The following is a 26,665-nucleotide window of genomic DNA, read 5'->3' as shown; positions in this document are numbered from 1 at the left end:
AGCACAGAGAGATAAAGAAATGGAAAATATGAAAGCGAAGTTAAGAAAGGTATAGAATGAAAAGGCCCTATTTACTGTCTAACAGGAGCGCCAGAAAAAATAACAAGGGAGAAATAATATTCAAAGAGATAAATGTCTGAACATAATATTTGTTTCTATTTTTTTAATAGAGGAGAAAAAAAGGAATATATGCAGGCAGTTATTCTTACCCTCTGAAGGCACTCTGCCATCTCTAGATGTTTCCTCCACAATATACCTGGCCCATTGCTACCAAATTACTTTAGCCCTTGCTCTTACAACTTCACTAGCACTCTACTGCTTGAAAGGTAAAGTCCAAACTCCTTAGTCCAATATTGAAGACTCCCCAAAATTCTACCCCGATATACCTTCCCCAAAAACTCACTTTAAGGAAATTAATGCTCTGACTTAATGGCCTACAAATTAAATTCCAGAGAGGCCACTGCATCTCCCACTTTCCTTTGCTTAAGCCATTCTTTCTCTCTGGAATGCCTGATGTCCTGTTTACTCCTTAAAGTCATACCCAGGTTTTAAGGTCTAATGTAAACCCCTATATCCTCTAGGAAGGCTAGACATCATCTCTTCAGAATGCGGTAATTCTTATTGTCTCTAATCTCCTCTGGCACTTAACACAAGCCACCCCAGCAGAAGTTACAGTTTTGTTTTTTTTTTTAATATTTTTTTTTAAATTTTTTTATGTTTATTTATTTTTGAGAGAGAGACAGAGCATGAATGGGGGAGGGTCAGAGAGAGAGGGAGACACAGAATCTGAAACAGGCTCCAGGCTCTGAGCTGTCAGCACAGAGCCCGGTGCGGGGCTCGAACTCACGGACTGAGAGATCATGACCTGAGCCGAAGTCAGTCGCCCAACCGACTGAGCCACTCAGGCGCCCCAGAAGTTACCGTTTTAGAGGTAGAGGGCTACATACCTCCCAAGCAGGAACCTGTTAGTTTACAAATGCTTAGCATCCCCAACTGCTCCCAGCAGTGCCTTGTATACCATTAACAACTATTAACGATGACCAGACTTTAGTTTGAAATTGTTAACGGAATCTCCCCACCGGTAGATACTGATAGGTTCTCCACTAAGGCTACTATTAGTCAAGCCCCCACATTTCCAGCACACAGGTTTAGGGCCTCTAGCCCTAATATATTGAGGGAAGAAGGATGACTTCAATACAAAAGATTGTTTTCTACCTGCAAAGTCGACAACAATGTAAGTAATAATACGCGAAATCTGAATTTGAATGCAGTAACAGTGCTATGGGAGTGTGCTTTAGGTAAAAAGCTGAAAGTAAGTGGTCCTTCCCTGACCGCCGGTGGCCTCCTTCCTCAGACTGGACCTGCCCAAGTCCAAGCCGAAAACAGCCACCCCCGCACCTGGAATTCCGGACGCCCCAGCGTGACAAGCTGAGAAGGCGGGCTAAACTCTTTGATTGGCTATCAGGAGCCGCCTGCCCTGAGGATTGGTCGCTGCCGCAAGGGACGCCGGGACTGGCACGTGGTACCCGTCCTGGGATCCCGAAGGAGGCCGCCATGGCGGCAGTACCTTCGACGGCTTGTTTCAGCCTGTCTGCCTGTCGGCAGATGGGGAGGAAGAGTCGGCCGTGGGGCGCTGCCGAGATTCAGTGCACTCAGTGTGGAAGAAGGGAGTCCCGAGTTTCTGGTGAGGAGACGCCCATGGGGCCCAGCCCCGCCGTGGCCATCTGTCCTCCATAGGCTCTGTCCCAGTCAGGCTGCCGGGCCTGGAGACGGAGAGCAAGGCCTGTCCCGAGGGCTGGGAGCCGAGTGGGCTGGCAGTGTGGGGCGCTGCTCAGTTACAGCAAGGTGGACCTGGAGAACTGTGGCACCGGCCTCCCTGCGTGTCTGCAGCCCACCCTCGGGGCAGCAGAGACGTCCCCTGTGGTCAGGGTGGCTCCGTACCTCTCCGAAGCTTTCTCCGCTTGGCACCTGCTTCTCTCCCTTTTTCACTGATTCTATTAGGGAATGGTGTGTGAGCTCTCTTGAGCGTTAGTTCAAAAACTCCCCCGGGTTCACAGATTCATGAAAGGGTAGATGTAAAAATTTAGCCCATTGTCTTGTGATCAAGAAGTAACCCAATTTGATTTGCTTGTGTAGATTTTGTTGCAGGAGGAGTAACGAGTAGACCACTTTAAAATGTTCCAGGATTAGAAAACAGGTATTTGTCATTGGGAGGGAAGCGTTATCGCTCAGTTTGGCTTAAGGCATTGTTTGGGAAACAGTTCACTCTTTTGGTGCATCTTGTGTTTTTCCTTTGTACATCAAGGGGGGAAATCCACTGCACTCCTATGGATTTAGAATCTGTTCCAGTGAAAACACTTTCAGGTTACTTTAATGTAATTTAAAATGCCTTAGAGTGCTGTCTCTGGCAGGAGTTGTTGAATTTCAAACTGCAGTTGCTGAAAAGTCTTATTACCACTCCAATGACTCCTTAACATTTATACTTTCATAGTGAAAATCGTTCATTTTCTCAGTCCCTCCGAGATGGGCTCCATTTGAGAGATGTGAGTGAACCTTTGTAGAAAAAGTTGGTTAGTTGTGTTTTAAGGTGGGGAGCCAAGTTTCTCCTACTCTTTTTATCACAGCTGTCGCATAGAAAATCTCCATTGTTTGAATCAAATAAGCATTACCAGATAAAGTTTACGAACATGACCTTTTAAAATCACTCATGCTTCCATATGTTTGTATTACAATGCTCAGAAATACTAGGTGGTATTTAGGCATATAAAATTGTGGAAGTGCTTTGTAAGCTATGATGTATCACAGATTAGACTGGTACAATATCAGAAATTGTATAAGGATAGAACAGTTAAACAGTTTTGATTTATTTGGCAATATTATCTCTGAAATTTAAATAGAGCTGTAAAATTTAGCTTGGTCATAAACAAGTTTCAGATATTTCACTTGGCTTGCAAACTAAAGCTTTTTTATCAAAAGGATGTAATTCTTATAAATCAGCAAGAACACTGTCTTTTGGCAATAAAATATAACTGATTTTATCTAGTGCTTTTCCTTTTTTTCTTACAAAGTGTTTTAAAATGACAACTTTTTGAAGTTACATAGCTAAAACAAATATGTTTACTATGATAAGCTTTAAATTCTATTGACAGCATTAAAATCTTGATATTAGGCTTTCACTCAGGATTATGGTATTTCCCCTCATAAATGCTAGGTTTGTGAAATTATGTGGATCATGTATGTGTGATAGTAGTAGCATCTGGCTTCTGTCAAGTATCTTAGGTCATTGTAAGAGAGAGGTCTTGCCAATGTCTCATATCTGCCCTCCCTGTTCCCTTCACATGACTGGAAATATAAATTAGAGGCAATGGGAACAAATAGAAAGAGTATTGGACTTGGATACAGAACTAGGCTGGAGTCTGGATTATACCATTTAGCCACATCACCAAAAGGTTTATCCATTTCTAAGTTGAATGTAACCTTCCTAAGCCTACTTGGCTGTGATATGTACAAGGATCAAATGAAGTATGTCAGAACATTTTGTATGATTATATACGGCAAATTCGAAGTAGTATCGGTACCAGAAACTAAATTAATGCAAACAATATTACATAGCCCTGCTTGGCTTTCAGTTTGACTTTTTCCCTCCTTCAGACTTAATAGCTTCTACTGAATTTTGTTTAACAGGTCCTGCATTTCTAATGAAACTTGATATCTCTTCCCATGTAAGAGTCCCTCTTTTAACTTTTCCCTCTGATTAATGCTGCACATTCAATGCTAACAAACTATAGACAGTTTAATTCACAGCAGAATTTCATTTCATAGGTCACCACCATGAACTTCAATGTGGACATGCTTTTTGTGAACTGTGCTTGTTAATAACTGAAGAATACAACACAATTATATGTCCTGATTGTGAGGTAAGTTTTATCATCTTTCATAGTAAGTATATTATAACCTACTGTTGAAGGTAAAAACGTTAGAGAAAACATACTTCTAGTTGGAACTTGAAATTTTGAATTTTTGCTGCTGAGTCTTAAAGCAGCTTAACAAAAGATAAAGCTTTTTTGATTCGTTTTATAATTGCTAAGAACATTCAAGAAAATACAAAGTTAAAGTTCTACATTCATCAGCCTATATATTTTGACTCTTTTTAAAAATAAGTTTTTAAATTTTAGAGAGAGCAAGTGTGCAAGCAGGGGAGAGGGACAGAGGGAGGGAGAGGGAGAGAGAGAGAATATCTTAAGTAGACTTCACACACAGCATGGAGCCCAATACAGGCTCAGTCCCATGATCCTGGGATCATGACCTGACCTGAAATCAAGGGTCAGATGCTTAACTGACTGAGCTACCCAGGCACCCCTTTGGAGACTTCTGTGGAAAATTGCCTCTTTTTAATTATTTTCATTTATTTTTTTACATTATTTTTAATGTCTATTCATTTTTGAGACAGAGAGAGACAGAGCATGATTGGAGGAGGGGCAGAGAGAGAGGGAGACACAGAATCCAAAGCAGGCTCCAGGCTCCGAGCTCAGAGATATTAGCACAGAGCTCAATGTGGGGGCTTGAACCCATGAACTGTGAGATCATGACCTGAGCCGAAGTCGGACGCTTAACCGACTAAGCCACTCAGGCACCTGTATTTTTATTTATTTTTTACGTTTATCCTAATTTTTACTGTTTCCAATGATCATTTTTGTTTATTTTTTCAAATTTTTATTTAACTTTTAGTTAACATACAGTTAATATTGGTTTCAGGAGTAGAATCCAGTGATTCATCAATTACATACAACACCCAGTGCTCATCATAACAAGTGCCCTCCCTAATACCCATCCCTCATCTGGCCCTTCCCCCACCCACCTCCCTCCATCAACCATCAGTTCTCTAAGAGTCTCTCATGGTTTGTTTCTCTCTTTTCCCCCATCCCATATGTTCACCTGTTCTGTTTCTTAAGTTCCACATATGAGTGAAATCATGTGGTATTTATCTTCTCTGATTAACTTATTTCACTTAGCATCATGCATGTAGCTCAGTCTGTGTCATTGCATATGGCAAGATTTCATTCTTTTTGATGACTGAGTGATATTCCATAAGAATATCTTTTAACACACACGCACACACACCACATCATCTTTATCCATTCATCAGTTAACGGACATTTGGGCTCTCTCCATAGCTTGGCTATTGTTAATCATGATGCTGTAAACATAGGGGTGCGTGTCCCCCTTCAAATCTGTATTTTTGTGTCCTTTGGGTAAATACCTAGTAGTACAATTTTTGGATCTTAGGGTAGTTCTCTTTTTAACTTTTTGAGGAACCTCTGTACTGTTCTCCAGAGCGACTGTACCCGTTTGCAGTCACACCAACAGTCCAAGAGTGTTCCCCTTTCTCTGCATCCTCGCCAACACCTGTTGTTTCTTGTGTTGTTAATTTTACCCATTCTGACAGGTGTGTGGTGGTATCTCATTATGGTTTTGATATATTTCCCTGATGATGAGTGATGTTGAGCATCTCTCCATGTGTCTGTTAGCCATCTGGATGTCTTTTTTGGAAATGTCTATTCATGTCTTCTGCCCATTTCTTAGCTGGATTGTTTGTTTTTTGGATGTTGAGTTTGGTAAGTTCTTTACCAATTTTGGATACTAACCCTTTATCAGATATGTCATTTGCAAATATCTTCTCCTATTCTGTAGGCTGCCTTTTAGTTTTGTAGATTGTTTCCTTCACTGTGCAAAAGCTTTTTATTTTGATGAAGTCCCAATAGTTTATTTTTGCTTTTGTTTCCCTCGCCTCTGGCGACGTATCTGGTAAAAAGTTGCTGTGGCCAAGGTCAAAGAGGTTACTGCCTGTGTTGTCCTCTAGGATTTTGATGGTTTCCTGTCTCACATTTAGGTCTTTCATCCATCTTGAATTTATTTTTGTATATGGTCTTTTTACTTATTTTTAGTGACATATATTCCTTTCAAGTCTCTACCTTTCTTTACCACGCCAATAGCATGCAAGGAAATTTTGAACTCTCCCTGACCCTGAAACTTTGTGTGTCATCGAATTTATATTTGTAGAGATGCCATAGTTTAAAAAGAGAAACAAAACAGTAGCCTGAAGTTAACTTCACAGGCACTAAAAAAGTACAGTTGCACTAGGATTAAAATCTATAGACCCATAATAAAGTAAAATTTAATGAACATCCTTTGCATTTGCTACAAATACAAATGTAGTTCAATTTATATAGTATGTCCCTGGAAAATTGTCTTTTAATCTGTAAATTCTTTTTCTTTTTTTTAGGTTTACTTATTTTGAGAAGGAAAGCATGGGAGTGGGGTGCAGAGAGAGAGAGGGAGAGAGAGAATCTCAAGCAGGTTCTACAAGGTCAGAGTGGTCATGATGCAGGGCTTGAACTCATGAATCTTGAAATCATGACCTGAGCCAAAGTCAGACACTTAATCAACTGAGCCACCCAGGCACCCTTTAATCTCTAAATTCTTAATGTTCCACTTGAGATATCAGATGATGAGGATTTGTAGCCATTGTTTTCTGTCAGTGAGACAAACAAGATAGAAGCTGAAGATCTGGAATGCAGTCATAGTTCTGTCACACAAAGCCTGAGTTTCCTCATTCATGAGATGGAAATAATACCTACTTTTCTTATAGGATTGTAAGTGAAATTTGAGTTATGTAAAAGTTCTCTACAAGCTTGAAGACCATTGAAATAAGTGTTATAATCAACCCATGATCATTTAGGTGTGGATTAATTGGTTTGTAGGTTAAACATGGTAAAAAAAAAAAAAAATACATATATGTAAATTTGTGAAGGTTTGAATTATAATGGAAACATTTACATATTAAAAGATGTCTATTTTGGAATTACATACTTTACAAATTATGGCCTTTATTGTGGGAAATTCCTTTCTCCTGTCCTTTTTTTGACGTTGGGTTCCTCAGATGTGGCTCCACTACATAGTTAAAGGGGAGCCTAGTTCCTGTGGTTGTAATGGAAGATCCCTGACAGATTCAGTCTTGTGGTGGGAAAGGGAATAAACAGGCAACTGGAACTGTCTCTGCTTATATCCATCCTGTTATAATACTCAAAAAAACAGAGACATTTATTAGAACAGTAACCTTTCCCTTTTTTGGCAAATGATTTCATGCTTAGTGTCTTAAATCATTATACTTGTATTATTTTGAATAACATTTACATGAATGTTTATGGTACATTTACAAATGCTAGTTTTGATTTTATGGTTATGATAAATCTATTTTGTATCATTTTAACTAGTTCTGACTCTTACTTCAGGAGATCTGTTTCATCCTTCCCCTTTCTCCTCTTGTGCTTTTAGCCCAGGGAATTGACAAGGGACTATAATCAGATTCTTCACATGCGCTAAAGCTGATCCTTATTTAAGGGAGTCCCTTCAAGAAACCTTCCTGAAATTGTTACCACTCTTTTTTAATTTTTGAGAGAGAGAGAGAAAAAATGAGCAGAGGAGGGTAGAAAGAGAGGGAGACACAGAATCCAAAGCAGGCTCCAGGCTCCAAGCTGTCAGCACAGAGCTGGACACAGGGCTCAAACTCACAAACTGTGAGATCATGACCTGAGCCAAAGTCGGACGCTTAACTGACTGAGCCATCCAGGTGCCCTGTTACCACTCTTTTATTAGTTTTTAAAATTTAGATTTTTGCTTATATCTAATATTTATTTTGAATAGGAGAATGAACTAGTTTAAATTAGTAAAAAGACTGAATTTATAGACTGAGTAGTCTATAATGTAGTTTATTATTTTTATATTACATGCTCTTTTCTAAAAAGTAAGATTTAAATACTTATGTTCACATTAAGTTTATATTTATGATTTATCTTTAATGTTGAAGGCCTAGGTGTTTAAGCCTAAAATGATTCTATTCCGGATTAATAGATATACTTGTGTTCTTATTTCTGAGTTTGGGTAAACATGAATTTATCTACCGGTATTTTTTTTTTAAGAGAGAGAGAAGGAGTGGGGGAGAGGGGCAGAGGGAGAAAGAATCTTAAGCAAACTCCACACTCAGCCCCAATGTGGGGCTCAGTCCCATGACCCTGGGATCATGACCTGAGCCAAAATCAAGAGTTGGACACTCAGCTGACTGAGCCACCCAGGCACCCCTATCTACCAGTCTTTATCTTTCATAGTTGTATGGTTTTTGATAACATTGGTTCTTTGCTTTTGATTGATATTAATGGTTACTTCATAAGCATTATACATTTTGCACAGCAAGATGGCAGATTTTGTTCATAAGATCATACTTAGGTATCATTCCAGAAATACTGACATTGTATTGATCTATTGGACCGGAGTCCAAAAATATACCGTGTGAGAAGGGAAGGATAAGTTTTCTAATCAATAGATAATTACTATCTATTACCAGTCCCGTGTGGATTAGAAATGTTAACATGCAAATTAAACATTTAAACTAAAAGAAAGTACAGATAATTGCATAATCTTGGATGGGGAAGCCTTGTTAAAACCTATCACTGAAGGCAGAAACCATAAAAGAAATACTGGCTAAATTTGACTGCATTGTTTCATTTACAGGCAGCAAAAACAAGCAAAAAACTCACCACAAATAGCAAACTGAGGGTTGCTGGAGGGGAGGTGGGTAGGGGGACGGTTTAAATGGGTGATGGGTACTGAGTATAATATGTAAGTGATAAATCACTAAATTCTACACCTGAGGCCAATATTAACACTGTTTTAACTAACTGGAATCTAAAAACTTGAAACTAAAAAAAAAAAAACCAGTGATAATTACATAATTTTTATTTTATTTTATTTTTTTTAACGTTTATTTATTTTTGAGACAGAGAGAGACAGAGCATGAACGGGGGAGGGTCAGAGAAAGAGGGAGACACAGAATCTGAAACAGGCTCCAGGTTCTGAGCTGTCAGCAGAGAGCCTGATGCGGGGCTTGAACTCACGAACCGGGAGATCATGACCTGAGCCGAAGTCGGACGCTTAACCCACTGAGCCACCCAGGCGCCCCTCTAATTACATAATTTTTTTAAAAATGACAAGCTGTGAGGGTCGGGGAGAGAACCTGTTTTATATAACAAGTTAAGAATCTGTATACAATTTTAAAATCTTTTAGGTCAGTTGTATTTAATATTTTCTTAAATTTTCTGGAAGAGGTGTCCTCTCAAATCTGTTGATAGTAACATTAATCTCTTAACTGTGAAATGCTAAACCAAAGGGGGATAAGTGAATAGGCATATAGAAATTAAGGTTTTAGCTGCCAGTTTGGGGGTGGGATATTCTCAAAAAATAACTTTCAGTCCAATGTGTTGTGTTAATAGTAACACTTTTTCAGGATGCCTGGGTGGCTCAGTTGGTTCAGTGTTCAATTCTTGATTTTGGCTTAGGTCATGATTTCACGGTTCATGAGATGGAGCCCCAAGCTGATAGCAAAGAGCCTGCTTAGAATATTTCTCTCTCTTTCTCTCTCTTTCTCTCTCTTTCTCTCGAGCTGACGTTCGAGCCCCGCGTCAGGCTTTGTGCTGACAGCTCAGAGCCTGGAATTGCTTCAGATTCTGTGTCTCCCTCTCTCTCTGCCCCTCCCCTGTTCATGCTCTGTCTCTCTCTGTCTCAAAAATAAACAAAACATTAAAAAAAAAAATTGAGTTCCCCTTTAATAGCAAACAGTTGGGGCCGCCTGGGTGGCTCAGTCGTTTTAAGTGTCTGACTTAGGCTGAGGTCTGATCTCACAGCTCCTGAGTTCAAGCCCTGTGTAGGGCTCTGTGCTGACAGCCCAGAGCCTGGAACCTGCTTAGGATTCTGTGTCTCCCTCTCTCTCTGCCCCTCACTTGCTTGCTCAGTCACTCTTTCTCTCTCTCAAAAATAAATAAAACATTAAAAAAATTTTAATAGCAAACAATGAGTATAGCTAATTTATAGACCTTAGCTGGCTTTTGAACATTGGCCGATATCCTGCAATTACTTTTAATGGCTATGTAACAAACCATTGTACATAAGTTCTGTAATTATTTACTAATACCTTTATTATAAACATTTAAGTGGTTTTGAAAAATTTTCACTATACCTCTAAAATTTTTTTAATATTTATTTGTTTTTGAGAGAGAGACAGAGTGTGAGCAGGGGGAGGGGGCAGAGAGAGAGACAGAGAATCTGAAGCAGGCTCCAGGCTCTGAACTGTCAGTGCAGAGCCCCACGCAGGGCTTGAACCCATGAACTGCGAGATCATGACCTGAGCTGAAGTCAGATGCTTAACCAACTGAGTTACCCAGGCACCCCAATTTTTCACTATATCTGTATATAATTCTTCAAAACCACCCCTCCCCAAAAAATTCTGAGCCAGTTCTGTTAATTTCTAACTCCAAAACAAATTAATGTTTGAATTTGTCATATTTACTTTAATGTTTGGCATTTTGATGGGCGAGAAGTAGTTATTTTCTTACTTTAAACTGTAATTCCCTGACTACTAGTGAAATAGAGCACCCTCATATGTTGACTTCAAGCTTCCCTTTTGGGAGAATCTTTAATAGATCCTGAAATATTTCCAAATTATTCCAAATAATACTTTGGATATTTCCCTTTTGAATTGTTTTTTTTTCCCTAACTTGTAAGAAGAGTTCATGTGATAGGGATATTAATATCTTATTCTGTATATCTTAACTATTTTCTACCAGTCTTTCACTTTTTATTACATTTAGCCTTTCAGAAATGTTTCTTTTACTTGTTTTCCTCCTCTTTAATGGTCTGGGTTTTAATTAGACCTTTCTATTTCAGAGTTATATATGTATTATGTATGCTCATTTAATTTTATGATACATATCTAAATATTTTATAATAGGTGATGTTAGGTGGGTGTATAACATCATTCTTCAAAATGATTAGCTGACTTTCTCACACTACTTGTTGAATAATCCTTCCTCTTTTTATTTATTTTTTAGTTTTTAATGTTTATTTTTGAGACAGAGACAGAGCATGAATGGGGGAGGGTCAGAGAGAGGGAGACACAGAATCTGAAGCAAGCTCTAGGTTCCGAGCTGTCAGCACAGAGCCTGATGTGGGCTTGAACTCACAGACTGAGATCATGACCTGAGCCGAAGTTGGATGCTCAACCGACTGAGCCACTCAGGCACCCCTCCTTCCTCTTTTTAATTGAAATGCCCCTTGTATTCTGTATTAAGTTTCCATATATATACGGATCTGTTTCAAGGCTCTATTCTACTCATTTATTGTGCCAGTACCTTAGCATTTTAATTACATTAGCTTTATTATCTGGTGGGATAAATAAATCTCTGCTGAATGATATGTTGAAATTTTTGTAATTCTCACATAATATATTTTCCATATGAACTGTAGAATTGTATTAATTTTATATTAGATGTATTTAAGGATATTAAATCTTTGTCTCCAGGAGCTGGACATTATTCATTTATTCTGTTCTTGTTTTACGATCCCCAATAAATTCATTTTCTTTTCTTAGAACTTACTTTTTTCTTACTAAATTTATTCTTAAATATAATTGTAGAGTTTGAACATAACTTGAGATGTCATTGTGAATATTTTAGAGTAGATTTTAAAAGTATCATTACAGCTATTTCCTTTAGAATTGTGGTAGAATTAAGCATTTTAATTAATGTTCTGTTTAATTAATAGTTGCCAAAATTAGATTTCTTCAAATATTAAAATAGGGTAAAAGCATCATACATGAACAGTTTTTTTCTTTGATTTAAAGAGAATCTTTAAGATTATCAACTTTATCTATGAATGGCACACTAGTTGTTTGAATTCCAGATAAACAGAATTTGTTGAATGACTTTGTTTTTATTCTTGTCCTAAGGTTGCTACAACTATAAATATGAGACAAGGATACTACCCAGCAGATGGATGTATTAAAGAAGATTCTTTTATAGAAAAACTGAAGCCTAAAAAGTATGTTCTATATGCACTTATTTTAGTATTTAAATTTCATGTATTTCTGAAAGGATAATTTTAGCATCATTTGTAAAATGTCATTCTTACATCAGTGTTTCTACCCCATTGTTTATAGAGTGTTCTTTATCTGTTTTACATTTTTTTGAGTATAGTTGACATACAACATTACATCATTTTCAAAACAGTGATTCAACTTCTCTATATGTTATGCTATGCTCACCACAAGTGTAGCTACCATCTGTCAGCATACAGCACTATTACAGTATCATTGATTATATTCCCTGTGCTGTTCCTTTATTCCAGTGACTTACTAATTCCATAACTGGAAGCCTGTATCTCCCGTGTAGAGTGCTCTTTTATAATTTGTCTTAGCTGTTAATGGAATGGACAAACTCCTACAGAAGCAACATTAATTTGTCCTTATTTAAAGTGGCGGGGAAAAAGAATGCAAGATAAAGCTGAGAGTATCATTCTAGCAAAAGTTATTGTGGTACTGGCTGATAGTAAGATGTGGTTAAATAACCTATTTCTGTATTGATTCTTAAGTATCACGAGTATGATAGAGTGGAGGACTTTGGAAAGAGATGGTTTGAGAGGTGATTGATAAAATGAAAAGTGATAACTTGGAGATTCTTTTATTTTTCCTTTCTTCCATAAGACTGTGTGTGTGTGTGTGTTAGTAACGTAGAGATTTTTTTCTCAGTTGGTAATGCAGAGATTTTTTAAAAACATATCTCACCCAGCTGGAAACCAGCACCTGAGTTATTATTTATTGCACTTATTTATTTATATATGTCTTCTGTTAGTCTATAAGCCCCTATAAGGGCATGGACCACATTTTATTGCTTTCTACATCCCTGGTGCCAAACACAGTAAACATGTAATAAATGTTGTGTTAGATGAAATACCGTGATATTTTGACACTTGTTAGATTTTTCCATGTTTCAGTCCTCTAAGTTTACTTTTATGGTTGACTATGGAATGGATCAATGTGAAAAAATAATAAAGTTTTACTTTGCAACTTTATGAGAGTTAAAGATACTTATTAATTCGCTGAGACCCTACTCAGATGGTAATTATATTTTTGTATAAGTTTAACTTTTTAAAGCATATTTAATGTGGTCATAAATTATGTGGGAAATAAGAGAAATACAGGAAACCCTTAAGGAATGATTTCATTTGAAACCTGTCTTTTTTTTTTTTTTTTATTAAGTTAGCTAACATACGGTGTAGTCTTGGCTTCAGGAGTAGATTCTTGTGATTCATCACTTACACACAACACCCAGTGCTCATCCCAACAAGTGCCCTCCTCAATGCCCATCACCCATTTTTCCCACCCACCCAACCTGTGCCCCCATTAACCCTTAGTTCTCTGTATTTAACAGTCTCTTATGGTTTGTGTCCCTCCCTGCTTGTATCTTATTTTTCCTTCCCTTCCCCTATGGTCATCTGTTAAGTTTCTCAAATTCCACTTATGAATGAAAACATATGATATCCGTCTTTCTACGATTGGTTTACTTCACTTAGCATAATACCCTCCAGTTCCATCCATGTAGTTGGAAATAGCAAAAATTCATCTCCGAATAGTACTCCATTGTGTATATATACCACATCTTCTTTATCCCTTCATCAGTTGATGGGCATTGGGCTCTTTCCTTAATTTGGTTATTGTTGATAGCGCTACTATAAACACTGGGGTGCTTGTGCCGTTTTGAATCAGCGCTCCTGTATCCTCTGGATAAATTCCTAGTGGTGCAATTTCTTCATCGTGGGGTAATTCTATTTTTTGTTTTTTGAGGAACCTCCACACTGTTTCCCAGTTTGCATTCCCACCAGCAGTGCAAGAGGGTTCCCCTTTCTCCACATCCTCACCAACATCTGTTGTTTCTGGAGTTGTTAATTTTAGCCACTCTGGCGTGAGGGGGTATTTAAATGTGGTTTTGATTTGTATTTCCCTGGTGATGAGCAATGTTGACCATCTTTTCATGTGTCTTTCTGCAATCTGGATGTCTTCTTCAGAAAAATGTCTATTCATGTCTTCTGCCCATTTCTTCACTGGATGGTGTTTCAGGTGTTGAGTTTGGTAAGTTCTTTATAGGTTTTTGATACTAATCCTGTATCTGATGTGTCATTTGCAGATATCTTCTCCCATTCCATGGGTTGTCTTTTAGTTTTGCTGATTTTTTCCTTTGCTGTGCAGAAGCTTTTTATCTTGATGAGGTCCCAATACTTCATTTTTGCTTTTGTTTCCCTTGCCTCCAGAGACATGTCAAGTAAGAAGTTGGTGTAGCCGAGGTCAAAGAGGTTGCTGCCTGTTTTCTCCTCTAGGATTTTGATGGTTTCCTGTCTCACATTTAGGTCTTTCATCTATTTTGAATTTATTTTTGTGTATGGTGTAAGAAAGTAGTCTAGTTTCGTTCTTCTGCATCTTACTGTCTAGTTCTCTCAGCACCATTTGTTAAAGAGACTGTCTTTTTTCCATTGGATATATTTTCCTGCTTTGTTGAAAATTAGTTGACCATATATTAGTGGGTCCGTGTCTGGGTTCTGTATTCTATTCCACTGGTCTATGTGTCTGTTTTTATGCCAATACCATATTTCCTTGATAATTACAGTTTGTAATACAGGCTAAAGCCCGGGATTGTGATGCCTCCAGCTTTGGTTTTCTGTTTCAATATTACTTTGGCTACTCGGGGTCCTTTGTGGTTCCATCCAAATTTTAGGATTGTTTGTTCTAGTTCTGTGAAGAATGCTGATGTTATTTTGATAGGGACTGCATTGAATATATAGATTGATTTGGATAGTATTGACATTTTAACAATATTTGTTCTTCCAATCCATTTACATGGAATGTTTTTCCATTTCTTTGTGTCTCCTTCATTTTCCTTCATAAGCTTTCTATAGTTTTCAGCATACATATCTTTTGCATCTTTGGTTAGGTTTATTCCTAGGTATTTTATGGTTCTTGGTGCAATTGTAAATGGAATCAATTCCTTGAATCTCTTTCTGTTGCTTCATTATTGGTGTATAGAAATGCAGTCAATTTCTGTATATTTTATATCCTGCAATTCTGCTGAATTCATGTATCAGTTCTAGCAATTTTGGGGTGGAATCTTTCGTGTTTTCCATGTAGAGTATCATGTCATCTGGAGAGAATGAAAGTGTGATTTCTTTGCCAGTTTTGGAGGCCTTTTATTTCTTTGGGTTGTCTGATTGCTGAGGCTAGGACTACCAACACCATGTTAAACAAACACTGATGCAAGTGGACATCCCTGTCGTGATCCTGATCTCAGGGGAAAAGCTCTCAGTTTTTCCCCATTGAGGATGATATTAGCTGTGGGCCTTTCATATATGGCTTTTATGACATTAAGGTATGTTCCTTCTATCCCTACTTTCTTGAGGGTTTTTATTAAGAAAGGGATGCTGTATTTTGTCAAATGCTTTTTCTGCATTTGTTGACAGGATCCTATGGTTCTCACCCTTTCTTCTATTAATGTGGTGTATCATGTTGATTGATTTGCAAATATTGAACCAGCTCTGCAGCCCAGGAATGAATCCCACTTGATCATGGTGAATAATTCTTTTAATATACTGTTGAATTTGATTTGCTGGTATCTTGTTGAGAAATTTTGCATCCATCTTTATCAGGGATTTTAGACTATAATTCTCCTTTTTAGTGAAGTCTTTATCTGGTTTGGGAATCAAGGTAATGCTGGCTTCATAGAATGAGTCTGGAAGCATTCCTTCTGTTTCTATTTTCGGAACAGCTTAAAAAGTGTAGGTATTAACTCTTCTTTAATGCCTGGTAGAATTCCTCTGGGAAGCCATCTGGTCCTGGACTCTTATTTGTTGGGAGATTTTTGATAACCCGTTCAATTTCTCTGCTGGTTATGGGTCTGTTCAAATTTTTTGTTTCTTCCCATTTGCATTTTGGTAATCTGTGAGTGTTTAGTAATTTTTCCATTTCTTCCAGTTTGTCTAGTTTGTTGGCATATAATTTTTCATAGTATTCTCTAATAATTCTTTGTATTTCTGTGGTATTGGTTGTGATCTCTCCTTTCATTTGTGATTTTATCTATTTGGATCCTCTCTATTTTCTTTTTGAGACGTCCGACTAGGGATTTATCAATTTTGTTTATTCTTTCAAAAAACACCAGCTCTTAGATTCATTGATCTATTCTACTGTTTTCTTGGATTTTATATTGTTTATTTCTGCTTCAATCTCTATTTCTCTTCTTCTGCTGTCTTTTTAAATTTTTTTTTCAACGTTTTTTATTTATTTTTGGGACAGAGAGAGACAGAGCATGAACGGGGGAGGGGCAGAGAGAGAGGGAGACACAGAATCGGAAACAGGCTCCAGGCTCCAAGCCATCAGCCCAGAGCCTGACGCGGGGCTCGAACTCACGGACCGTGAGATCGTGACCTGGCTGAAGTCGGACGCTTAACCGACTGCGCCACCCAGGCGCCCCATCTTCTTCTGCTGTCTTTGAGCTTTCTTTGCTGCTGTCTTTCTAGTTCCTTTAGGTGTGAGGCTAGGTTGTGTATTTGGGACTTTTGCCTCTTGAGATAGGCCTGGATTGCAATGTATTTTCCTCTTAGGACTGCCTTTGCTCCATCCCAAAGGGTTTGGACTGTCATGTTTTCATTTTCATTTGTTTCCATATATTTTTTTCATTTCTTCTTTAATTGGTTAACCCATTCATTCTTTAGTAGGGTGTTCTTTAATCTCCATGTATTTGGAGGCTTTCCAAATTTTTTCTTGCGGTTGATTTCAAGTTTTTTAACGTTTGTGATCCGAAAATATGCATGGTGTGATCTCAATCCTTTTATATTGGTTGGGGGCTGTTTTGTGACCCAGTATATGATCTGTTTTAGATAATGTTTCATGTACATTCAAGAAGAATGTGTATTCTGCTGCTTTTGGATGAAAGTTCTGAATACATCTGTTAAGTACATTTGGTCTAATGTGTCATTCAGAGCCTTACAGTTTCCTTACTGATTTTCTGTCTGGATAATCTACCCATTGTTGTAAGTGGAGTATTGAAGTCCCCTACAATCACAGTATTACTATCTATACATTTATTTATGTTTGTGATTAATTGATATATATATTTGGATGCTTCCACGTTGGGGCTACAAGCATTTACATTTGTTAGCTTTTCTTGATAGATAGACCCCTTAATTATGATGTAATGCCCTTCTTCATTTCTTGTTACAGTCTTTGTTTTAAAATCTAGTTTGTCTGATATAAATATAGCTACTTTGGCTTTCTTTTGCCGTCCAGAGCATGATAGATGGTTCTCCATGCCCTCACTTTCAATCTGCAGGTGTCCTCAGGTCTAAAATGAGTCTCTTGTAGGCAGCATGTAGATGGATCTTCTTTTTTTCCTTTTTTTTTTTTTTAAATCCATTCTGATACCCTGTGTCTTTTGATTGAGGCATTTAGTCCATTTACATTCTGAGTTATTATTGAAAGATATGAACTTAGTGCCACTGTGTTATCCCTAGATTTCGTACTTGTGGTGATGTCTCTGGTCCTTCATAGTCTTTGCTGCTTTCCACTCATATAGTCCCCCTTAGGATCTCCTGCAGGGTTGGTTTAATGGTCATGAACTCCTTCAGTTTTTGTTTGTCTGGGAAAGCCTTTATCTTTCCTTCTATTCTGAATGACAGGCTTGCTGGATAAAGGATTCTTGGCTGCATATTTTTCCTGTTCAGCACATTGAAAATTTCGTGCCACTCCCTTCTGGCCTGCCAAGGTTCAGTGGACAGGTCTGCTACTACCCTTATGTGTCTACCCTTGTAGGTTGAGGCCCATTTGTCCCTAGCTGCTTTCAGAATTCTCTCTTTATCTTTGTATTTTGCCAGTTTCACTATATGTCATGGTGTTGACCTGTTTTTGTTGATTTTGAAGGGAGTTCTTTGTGCTTCTTGGACTTGGATGTCTGCTTCCTTCCCCAGATTAGGGAAGTTCTCAGCTATAATTTGTTCAAATAAATCTTCTGCCCCTTTCTCTCTCTAATCTTCTTCTGGAACTCCTATGATACAGATATTATTTTGTTTCATTGAATCACTTAGGTCTCTAATTCTCCCTCATTGTCTAGTAATTTTCTTTCCCTCTTTTTTTGAGATTTATCATTTTACATAATTTTATCTATTTTGCCTACTCTCCCCTCTTCTTTTTCCATCTTCCCTGTCACTGCATCTATTTTATTTTGGATCTCATTTATAGCATTTATTAATTCATCATGACTGTTTCTTAGGTCTTTGATCTCTGTAGCAGTAGATTCTCTGCTGTCTTCTATGCTTTTTTTTCAAGCCCAGCTATTAGTCTTATGACTGTTATTCTAAATTCCTGTTCATATATATTGTTTATATCTGTTTTGAGCAATTCTGGCTGTCATTTCTTCCTGGTATTTCTTTTGAGGAGAATTCTTCCATTTCATCATTTTGGCTAGGTTTGTGTCTTTTACATGTTTTAATAGCTTGTTATGTGTCCTGTAACTGTGAGAACTGCTATATTAAAAAGGGGTGGGTGATGGGTATTGAGGAGGGCACCTTTTGGGATGAGCACTGGGTGTTGTATGGAAACCAATTTGGCAATACATTTCATATATTGGAAAAAAAAAAAAAAGGGTCATACACTATCCAGGGCCTGGCCTTCAGGAGGTGTTTTTAGAGTGTGTTGGTGCACTCTGTTGTGTATTTGGCTGCTCTACTCCACTGATCAGTCTTCTACAAAGCTCCTCCTTACTCATCGTGGTGGATTGTTTAGACCTTCTGACAGGTGTGCTTTGATTTTTCGTTGAAGTAACCCTGAAAGAAAGGAAAGGGAAGGGGACCTGATCCCATAGAAAGAGAAAAATGAAAGGGGAAAAAGAAAAAAAAAAAAAAAAAAACAAGCAGAGAATCAGAGAAACTATAAGTCTTAATCCAGAGAAAGAGAAAGGAAAATAAAGAAGGAGATCTAGAAAAGGTGTAAAAAGAATAAAAATGCCTGATTACACAAAGAAACAAAGCAGAGAAAGAACAAGAAGAAAATTTATATATATACATTAAGAATTGACCAAAAATCAAATCTGAAAGTATGAACCTGATTCCAAAGGAAAAAAAGAAGAGAATATAAAGAAAAAGAAGAGAGAAGAGAAGGAAAGGAAGAGAAGAGGGGGAAAAAAAGAGCAACAGACTAACATACAAAATCACAGGACAGGGGCATCTGGGTGTCTCAGTGAGTTAAGCGTCCAACTTTGGCTCAGGTCATGATCTCATGGCTCCTGAGTTCGAGCCCTGCATCAGGCTCTGTGCTAACAGCTTGGAGCCTGTTTCAGATTCTGTGTCTCCCTCTCTCTCTGCCCCTCTCCCACTCGTGCTCTGCCTCTCTCTCAAAAATAAGACAGTTGTCTGTTGGTATCTGGGACCAGTGACTGTGCTGGTCTGGAGGAGAGGTCAGCTACCTGCTTTGGGTCAGTCTCGCTCCAGTAGATAAGCAGTTGCCAGGCACGGAGGGGTGGGGTTTAGTGTAAGCGGGTCCTGCTCCATGGGGGCCACTGTCCTGTTCCCTGAAGCCCCACTGTGTTGATGATGGGGAGAAAAATGGTGACACCCCAGTCTCTCCTCCCCAGACCAGGAGTCTCAAACTATGCTGTTAAGGCAGCCCTTACAGGGTAGCGTGGGCAGTGGGCTTGTCTGCTCCACAGTTGTCCCACGCCTCCTAGGTGGTTGGCTTGGATTCAAAACCTGATGTCTTAAAGGATCCCACACCATGAAGACCTAGTTCTGGGGTAGTGCTGCTCTGCCCTGCCAATATGGCTAGCACCTTCAGGATCTTTTGTCCTTGGAAGGGCAACATACCCTCTTTCCACAGCACTCAAGGGAGGGGACTGTTCTCTCCCAATGCACCCCTGAGATTGCTACCAGGCCCGGGGACCGGCTTCTCTCCCCACTAGCACACGCACATGCACATGGTCTGGAGAGTCATGCACTTTTGAAATCTCCATTCTTCAGCTCCTAAGGCTGTTTGCAGAGTAGAGACTGGTACTCTCTGTGTTTCTCGTTCCCCAGTCCGTGGTCCGGAGAGGTTTTTTTCTTGTCCTAACACAAAACCACAATCCATAGCTTCTCTTTCTCTCCCTTTCGTCTCTGTACATAAAGGGATCCCTCCCCTCCATGCCCATGCTATTTTATGTCCCCCAATTTGCATACACACACCTCTGTCCCACCAAACTATCTCCTTCCACCTGTGGAGGTTTTTCTGTCATTCCCCAGATGGATTTCCTGTGTGTTCCAAGTGTTCTGACCTCAATACAGCTGTGTTTGAGGGAGGAGGGAAATCCTGGTCCCCCTACTTCTCCACCATCTTAACTTCTTAAAACCTTTCCGTTTTGTTAATGGCACTGAGCATCTGTAAATCACTCTAGTTCCTCATATTCCATCCAGTTTGTCTCCTGTAAACTCTAACTTCCACAGTATCTTCCATATTCATAATTTATCTTTCATTTCTACTTAGTCTTTTTTGACTACCTTCTTAGTACATCCATACTCTTCCCTGCTCCATGCTTCTTCATTACCTATCTAAATAAAATCCAAAATTTTTTAGACTTAGCATTCATAGTCTTTCACATGACTGCTGCAACTTCTCTGTCTGGACTTCAACGGGTACTTCAACAGAAACCAAAAGAATAGTTATCTCTGTAGGTAGTAAACCACTTAGCTAAAGTCTGGCAACTGGGTATTGAGAGAACCAGTGGAACTCTGGCTTACTGAGTACCAACGCCTATATTTGTATTCCTCCAGGCATTTCCTCCAAATGCTCTGTGTGAAATTATTAGAATCAATCTTTAGGAATCTTTTGGTTCCTTGTGACTCAATGGCCTCAACAAATTTGAGTCCCTGCAGAAGTCCAGCAGATGACTTACTAGGTGAGGTAGACAGAGTTTAAACAATGAGTGGTATGAATTGTGGCAGACAAAAGAAGGCCCCTCCAAAGGAGGTGGCCCATTCTCAGCTCCAGTCAATTATTTCTGTGTGTTAAGACAAATCCAGTGTTGCCAAATCTTCCTTTTTATTCCCCCAAGAGAAGATAGACATCTGGACTTCTGTGTGAAATTTTCTGACTTTTTAAAACTTATATAAGTTAAATATGATTATGTGTTTGTCTAGATATATATCATGTAGTATGGTTATAAAGTGAAATTTCACTTTCAGAAGTAGATAAATCCATTTTAAGTACCCAAATTTTTTCCAAATTACTGGTTTTTTTTTAAGTTCTCCATACCAAGTATACTTATGTTAGAACCTCCTATTCCCTAAATTCAGTAGAGTGTGGTTTAAAATAATTGTTTATTTTTAAATAAACATCCCTTGATACATAATGTATTTCCTTCCTGATTTATCTTTAATATCTTGAAACAGGAATTGAAAAATGGACTTCTTGGGGCTAATGTATTCACATGTTTTCAAGAACATGAATACTCACTTTTCAAAGTAATTGAACGTTTAAAATTTGTCTATTTTTTCTGTAAAGGTAACATATTTAAACAACATAATTTCTTCCGTAAACTATCTTAGGCTTATGACTAAGTAAACACCTAAGAGTTTACTATATGTGAGCCAATATAGGGAGATACAAAAATAAAATAGGCAAAAAGTCTAGCATGTGTAGATAAGAAACTGAACTTTTTCTTTTCACATTAACTTACCTGGTAAATTCATTACCTTTTTGTAAATTATCCAGGCCTGTGAGTACATTCTGTTAATAGCTGGCATTTGTATATAAGTAATTGAGCTTAAAGGCAGTTCAGTGGTTATCAACACCTCTACCAAAAAATAATCAGGTAAGGAGAGGTAACTAGGAGATTAAAGCACAATTTATACTGTAAGCTCTTATTTTTAGGGATTTGCTAAGAAGTTGAATTCTTGGTTAAAATTAAGTTTTATATGAAAGCCTGTTTAGCCATCGCTTCTCTCTTTGCTTATTATAAATGACTGAGAATGAACAGTACATGTTAGTATTATGTAATACATCATATGAATTATTTTTGATGGACAGTAAAAATGAGAATAGAAGGTTAAAACTGTTATATTAATGTGGTATCTGAAATAATGTACTTGACATTTTTCAGGATAAGGAATTGTTCTCAGGACTTTAAAAAGACTACTGATCAGCTAACTATTGGTTTGGAACATTCAACATCCACACACAAGACTATTTTGAACTCCTCAACTGTAATGGCGGTATGAAAAAATGTTGCTTATGAAGTAAGATGAAACCAAACATTTTTACTTTGTGTCTGGTAGCTTAATTCTTGTCTCTTCTCAAGGTTCCTATAATTATAGATTTTTTGGAAGCATGAAGGTAAGCGGTAAACCTATACTCCTTACTTGAATCTCTTGTTTTATTATAATTATGCTTGAACAATTCTTATTTCTTCCTAAGGCAGCCCATTCTCCTTTGACCAACTCTGTGGTGTTCTTGACATTTAACCATATATAGGTTCCCTTTGAACCTAGTTATTGAATCCTATTACATGAAACTTGTATAAAGTACAGGTTTTAAATTCTAAAGGTGATTTTTCAAATCATTTTAATGGCAGCTAAAAGGTCTAACATTTGCTATGATGATGATGGTGATGTTATTGTTGGAAGATTGAATCTTACCTGTTACTGTAAAATAATGTATTGTTTTAGTTTAAGATTAGAAATAGAATAAATTCCAAAATACTATTATTAAAGAGAACTTTGGTGATCTGGGGAATGGAGAAAGCACTTAATTTTGCTATCTTTTACTTCAAGTTTAAATTTTAACATAGCCAAATTATAATCTTCTTTAAAAACTTAATTTTTACATGTGTGTGCATTTATTGCCATGATAATTTTTTCAAAATAGTTTTAAGTTGCAGAATATTCCATTTTTTTAAAAAAGGTCTCTAAAAAAATCTGGAATACCATAATCAAAACTCTAAAATGTTAATGGTTTTGAATTTCTGGGTAAGTAGGATTGAAAGTGTTGTTTTTATTATGTTCAGACTTCTATGGTGGTCTGTTGCTTTTGTAACCAAAATTGTAGCTTGATGTTTTTGCAACTAATACAGTGTATCTAAGCATCTATTTTTATATTTGTATGTGGTCCCCCTTCCCCTTCTTAGGAAAGTAAAACTGCAGAAGAAGAAATTGAGGAAGCGTTGAAGATAGCGGGCTATAATTTTGAACAATTAAGTGTTGCTGTAAAAGTAAGCATTTTGAATGATTAAAGCCTATTGTGAATTAAGGCATGTTCTTTAAATGTGTTCATCTGGATTTTTTTTTTTTTTACTGAAGTTGGAGCTTAGCACTGAGTTATTGAACAGGATAATCTAATGGTAGAGAAACATACAAAAGAATGGAAAACTCCCATGGCCTGCTGAGATTGGTCTCTTAGCATTGTTGTGCTAGCAGCCTACTGAAACTGGAGCACTATTAAGGAGCCATGATTCTTTCTTGCTGTGAGCTGAAGTTTGTCTTGAAAGTATCGTAGATCATCTTTCTAACATTGCATATTACTCAGCTGAATACCCTAACACAGAGCCTTGTTCTCTTTCCTTCCTTACTCCATCCCCCAAAAGAGAGACTCACTTGGTGACAAAAGCAAACTCCTAAGCACCTAATAACAACAAATTAACAACCAAGGCAATCAAAAGAGTATAGCAGATGTGGGAGTTAAGACCTCAACATATGAATTTGGGAGGGGGGCAGACAAAATTCACCCTATAACAGCCTGCCCTCTGAAACCCACCTCCAGATTCATGTCCTTTTCACATGCAAAATACATTCACCCCATCCCTTCAGCATCAAGTCTAAGACCAGAATCTAATCTAAATATCTTCTAAATCAAGTATGGCTGGGGTTCAGGGTATGATTCAGTTTTTCCAACATTGGTTGTACAGGTATGGGATTGCTGTTCCTATTCTAAAAGGGAGAAATTGGAAGGAAAAAAAATGGGTCATACATCTTAAGCAACAATTCTTTGTCAAAAAGTTTAAAGATGTGGAATAGTTAACATTTTAACTCAAGTATGTTTTTTTAATATTATATATTAAGGTTCTTTCATTTAAGGAATCCTTCCAGAGACAAATTCAGCTATCCAGAGTGGCTCTTCCTGTAATGATAAAAAGGAATAAGAAATTTAGAAAACGTAGTGGATTTTCTAGGCCTTTTTGCCAGTTTATTGGTACTCAGTGTCAACAGAGGTGTGATCTTGATGACAAGTAACAGGATTTAAAGTTGGAACCTTATAATTTATTCCATTTTTATCACCTAATCTCCTTTGTGTTGTTATTTTGAAAAGTCTAATAAGTACCTGTTACTTTTAAAATTATTTAAACAGTACAATTTCTATAAAATAAAAATACCAAATTAGGTCTTTGTATTATGTTCTTTCCAGATGCTTGAACACATACACAGTGAAACAAAAGCAGAAACAGTCAGTCTTATAGAGGTTCTGGAGAAACAGTTTGATCAACTTTTTACTTCTCTTGATTCCAGGTAATAACTTAAAAATATAGATTCAGGGTGCCTGGGTGGCTCAAGTGTCCATCTCTTGATTTCAGCTGAGATCATGATCTCACAGTTCCTAGATTTGAGCCCTGTATCAGGCTCTGTGCTGACAGTGCAGGGCCTGCTTGGGATTCCCTCTCTGCCCCTCCCTTGAGCACACTAGGTCTCTGTCTCTCTCAAAATAAATAACTAAAACTTAAAAAAAATAGAAACTCAATGAAACTGAAGTTTTTAACATTAGCTTGTCACTTTATTTCTTTGTATAAATTGAAGTAATGAGTAACTTTTGAATGAGTTTGGAAGGTAATGGGTGATTCCTACAGGTTGATGTCTACAACTTGAAAACAAAGAACAATTTGTACATTTTAAAAACTTTTTGGCTATTTGCCATCTGGTTCTAAAGCTAACTTAAATAAGCTTCTTTCTTAAAGCAGCACGGAAAATTATTTTAAAAATCTGAATCCATGTTGCAGAATTTTGCTTACTTGAAAAATGCAAACATGCTTTTTCTTCTACATCATTCTATCATTTTTCATTGTTTATTTGCATCAGAGAAAGTAATACTAACACTCATTTCTAGACATACCACACAGTTACATATCCATCACTTTAAAAACTCTGATATACATGATCTTTAATTTTTTTCTTTCAAAATTTTATTTAAATTCAACTTAGTTATCATATAATGTAGTTTTGGTTTCAGAAGTGGAATTTAGTGATTCTTCACCCAGTGCTCATCCCAAGTGCTCTCCTTAATGCCTATTACCCATTTAGCCCATACCCCCTACCTCCAGCAACCTTCAGTTTGTTCTCTATAGTTAAGTCTTATTTGCCTCCATCTATTTTTATCTTATTTTTCCTTCCCTTCCCCTATGTTCATCTGTTTCTTAACAAAATCATATGGTGAAATCATATATTATTTGTCTTTCTGTGACTTATTTCACTTAGCATAATACACTCTAGCTCCATCCATGTTGTTGCAAATGGCAAGATTTCATTCTTTTTGATGCCTAACATTCCGTGTATGTGTACACATACACACACACACACACACACACACACACACACACACACATATATATATAGGGTGGTATATATATATATATATATATATATATATATATATATATATATGGTGGTATTGTGTATATATATATGATGCACCCATGTGTATGTATACGTGTGTATACGTATATATATATATATATATATATATATATATATGTGTGTGTGTGTATATATATATGTGTGTATATATATATATGTGTATATATATATGTGTATATATATATATGTGTATATATATATGTGTATATATATATGTGTATATATATATATATGTATACATAATACATTTTCTTTATTCATTAGTTGATGGACATTTGGGCTTTCTGTAATTTGGCTATTGTTGAAGTGCTGCTATAAATATTGGAGTTCATGTGCCCCTTCAAATTGGAAAGATAAAGACAGAACTACCCTATGGCTCAGCAATTGCACTCCTAAGTATTTATCCAAAGGATACAAAAATACTGATCTTTAATAATTTTTAATCACATTTTTCTTTTTTTTTTAATTTTTTAAAATGTTCATTTATTCATTTTGAGAGAGAAAGCATGAACAGGGGAGGGGCAGAGAGAGAGAGAGAGAGAGAGAGAGAGAATCCCAAGCAGGCTTCACCCTGTGAGAGCAGAGCCCAACATGGGGCTTGATCCCACAAACAGAGATCACCACCTGAGCCGAGATCATGACCTGAACCAAAACCAAGAGTCAGATGCTTAAACAACTGAGCCACCTAGGTGCCTCCAATTTTTAATCACATTTTTCAATTCAAGAAATAGGATCATAAAAGTTTCAACATGCCAAAAGTAATATAATTAGTAACAGTATTTGTCCATGGCTCTTAGTGCTTTTTTCTTTTTTTTTAATCCCATTAGGATGCCTCGGACATAGTCTTCAATATACTATGAATGAAATAGGTTGATTTCTTTAGTCTGCCATATTGGTATTATCGATATCACATGTGGTCGTTAATTATAACATTTAAGTTACAAGTCATGTGCATGCATTTTACACTTTTTTATGGTGGAAAATATACATAACAAAGATTACCTTGTTAGTCATTTTTTAATGTCCAGTTTAGTGCCATATGATAATTTTATGTTTAACTTTTTGAGGAAACACCAAAGTTTTCCACTGTAGCTAT

General features: G+C 37.2%; 1 protein-coding gene across 2 annotated transcripts in view; it reads left to right on the top strand.

Moving 5' to 3' along the window:
* The first annotated feature begins 1,536 nt into the window (after positions 1-1,536).
* The window catches only part of RNF17 (ring finger protein 17), a 112,615-nt gene continuing 87,486 nt past the window's right edge, over positions 1,537-26,665 (top strand). For both annotated transcript variants that reach the window (XM_053901192.1, XM_053901191.1), the window contains exons 1-6: positions 1,537-1,684; positions 3,823-3,917; positions 11,837-11,928; positions 22,053-22,164; positions 23,076-23,159; positions 24,350-24,450. In XM_053901192.1, the coding sequence (XP_053757167.1) occupies positions 1,555-1,684; positions 3,823-3,917; positions 11,837-11,928; positions 22,053-22,164; positions 23,076-23,159; positions 24,350-24,450 (614 nt within the window). In that variant the 5' untranslated portion in view covers positions 1,537-1,554. The remainder of the gene's footprint in view (positions 1,685-3,822; positions 3,918-11,836; positions 11,929-22,052; positions 22,165-23,075; positions 23,160-24,349; positions 24,451-26,665) is intronic.

Source organism: Panthera pardus, unplaced genomic scaffold (genome assembly GCF_024362965.1).
Source record: "Panthera pardus isolate Hobbes unplaced genomic scaffold, ASM2436296v1 HiC_scaffold_1, whole genome shotgun sequence".
Lineage (NCBI taxonomy): Eukaryota > Metazoa > Chordata > Mammalia > Carnivora > Felidae > Panthera > Panthera pardus.
The sequence above is the reverse complement of the archived record's forward strand: the minus strand, read 5'-3'. Positions and strand labels throughout refer to the sequence as shown.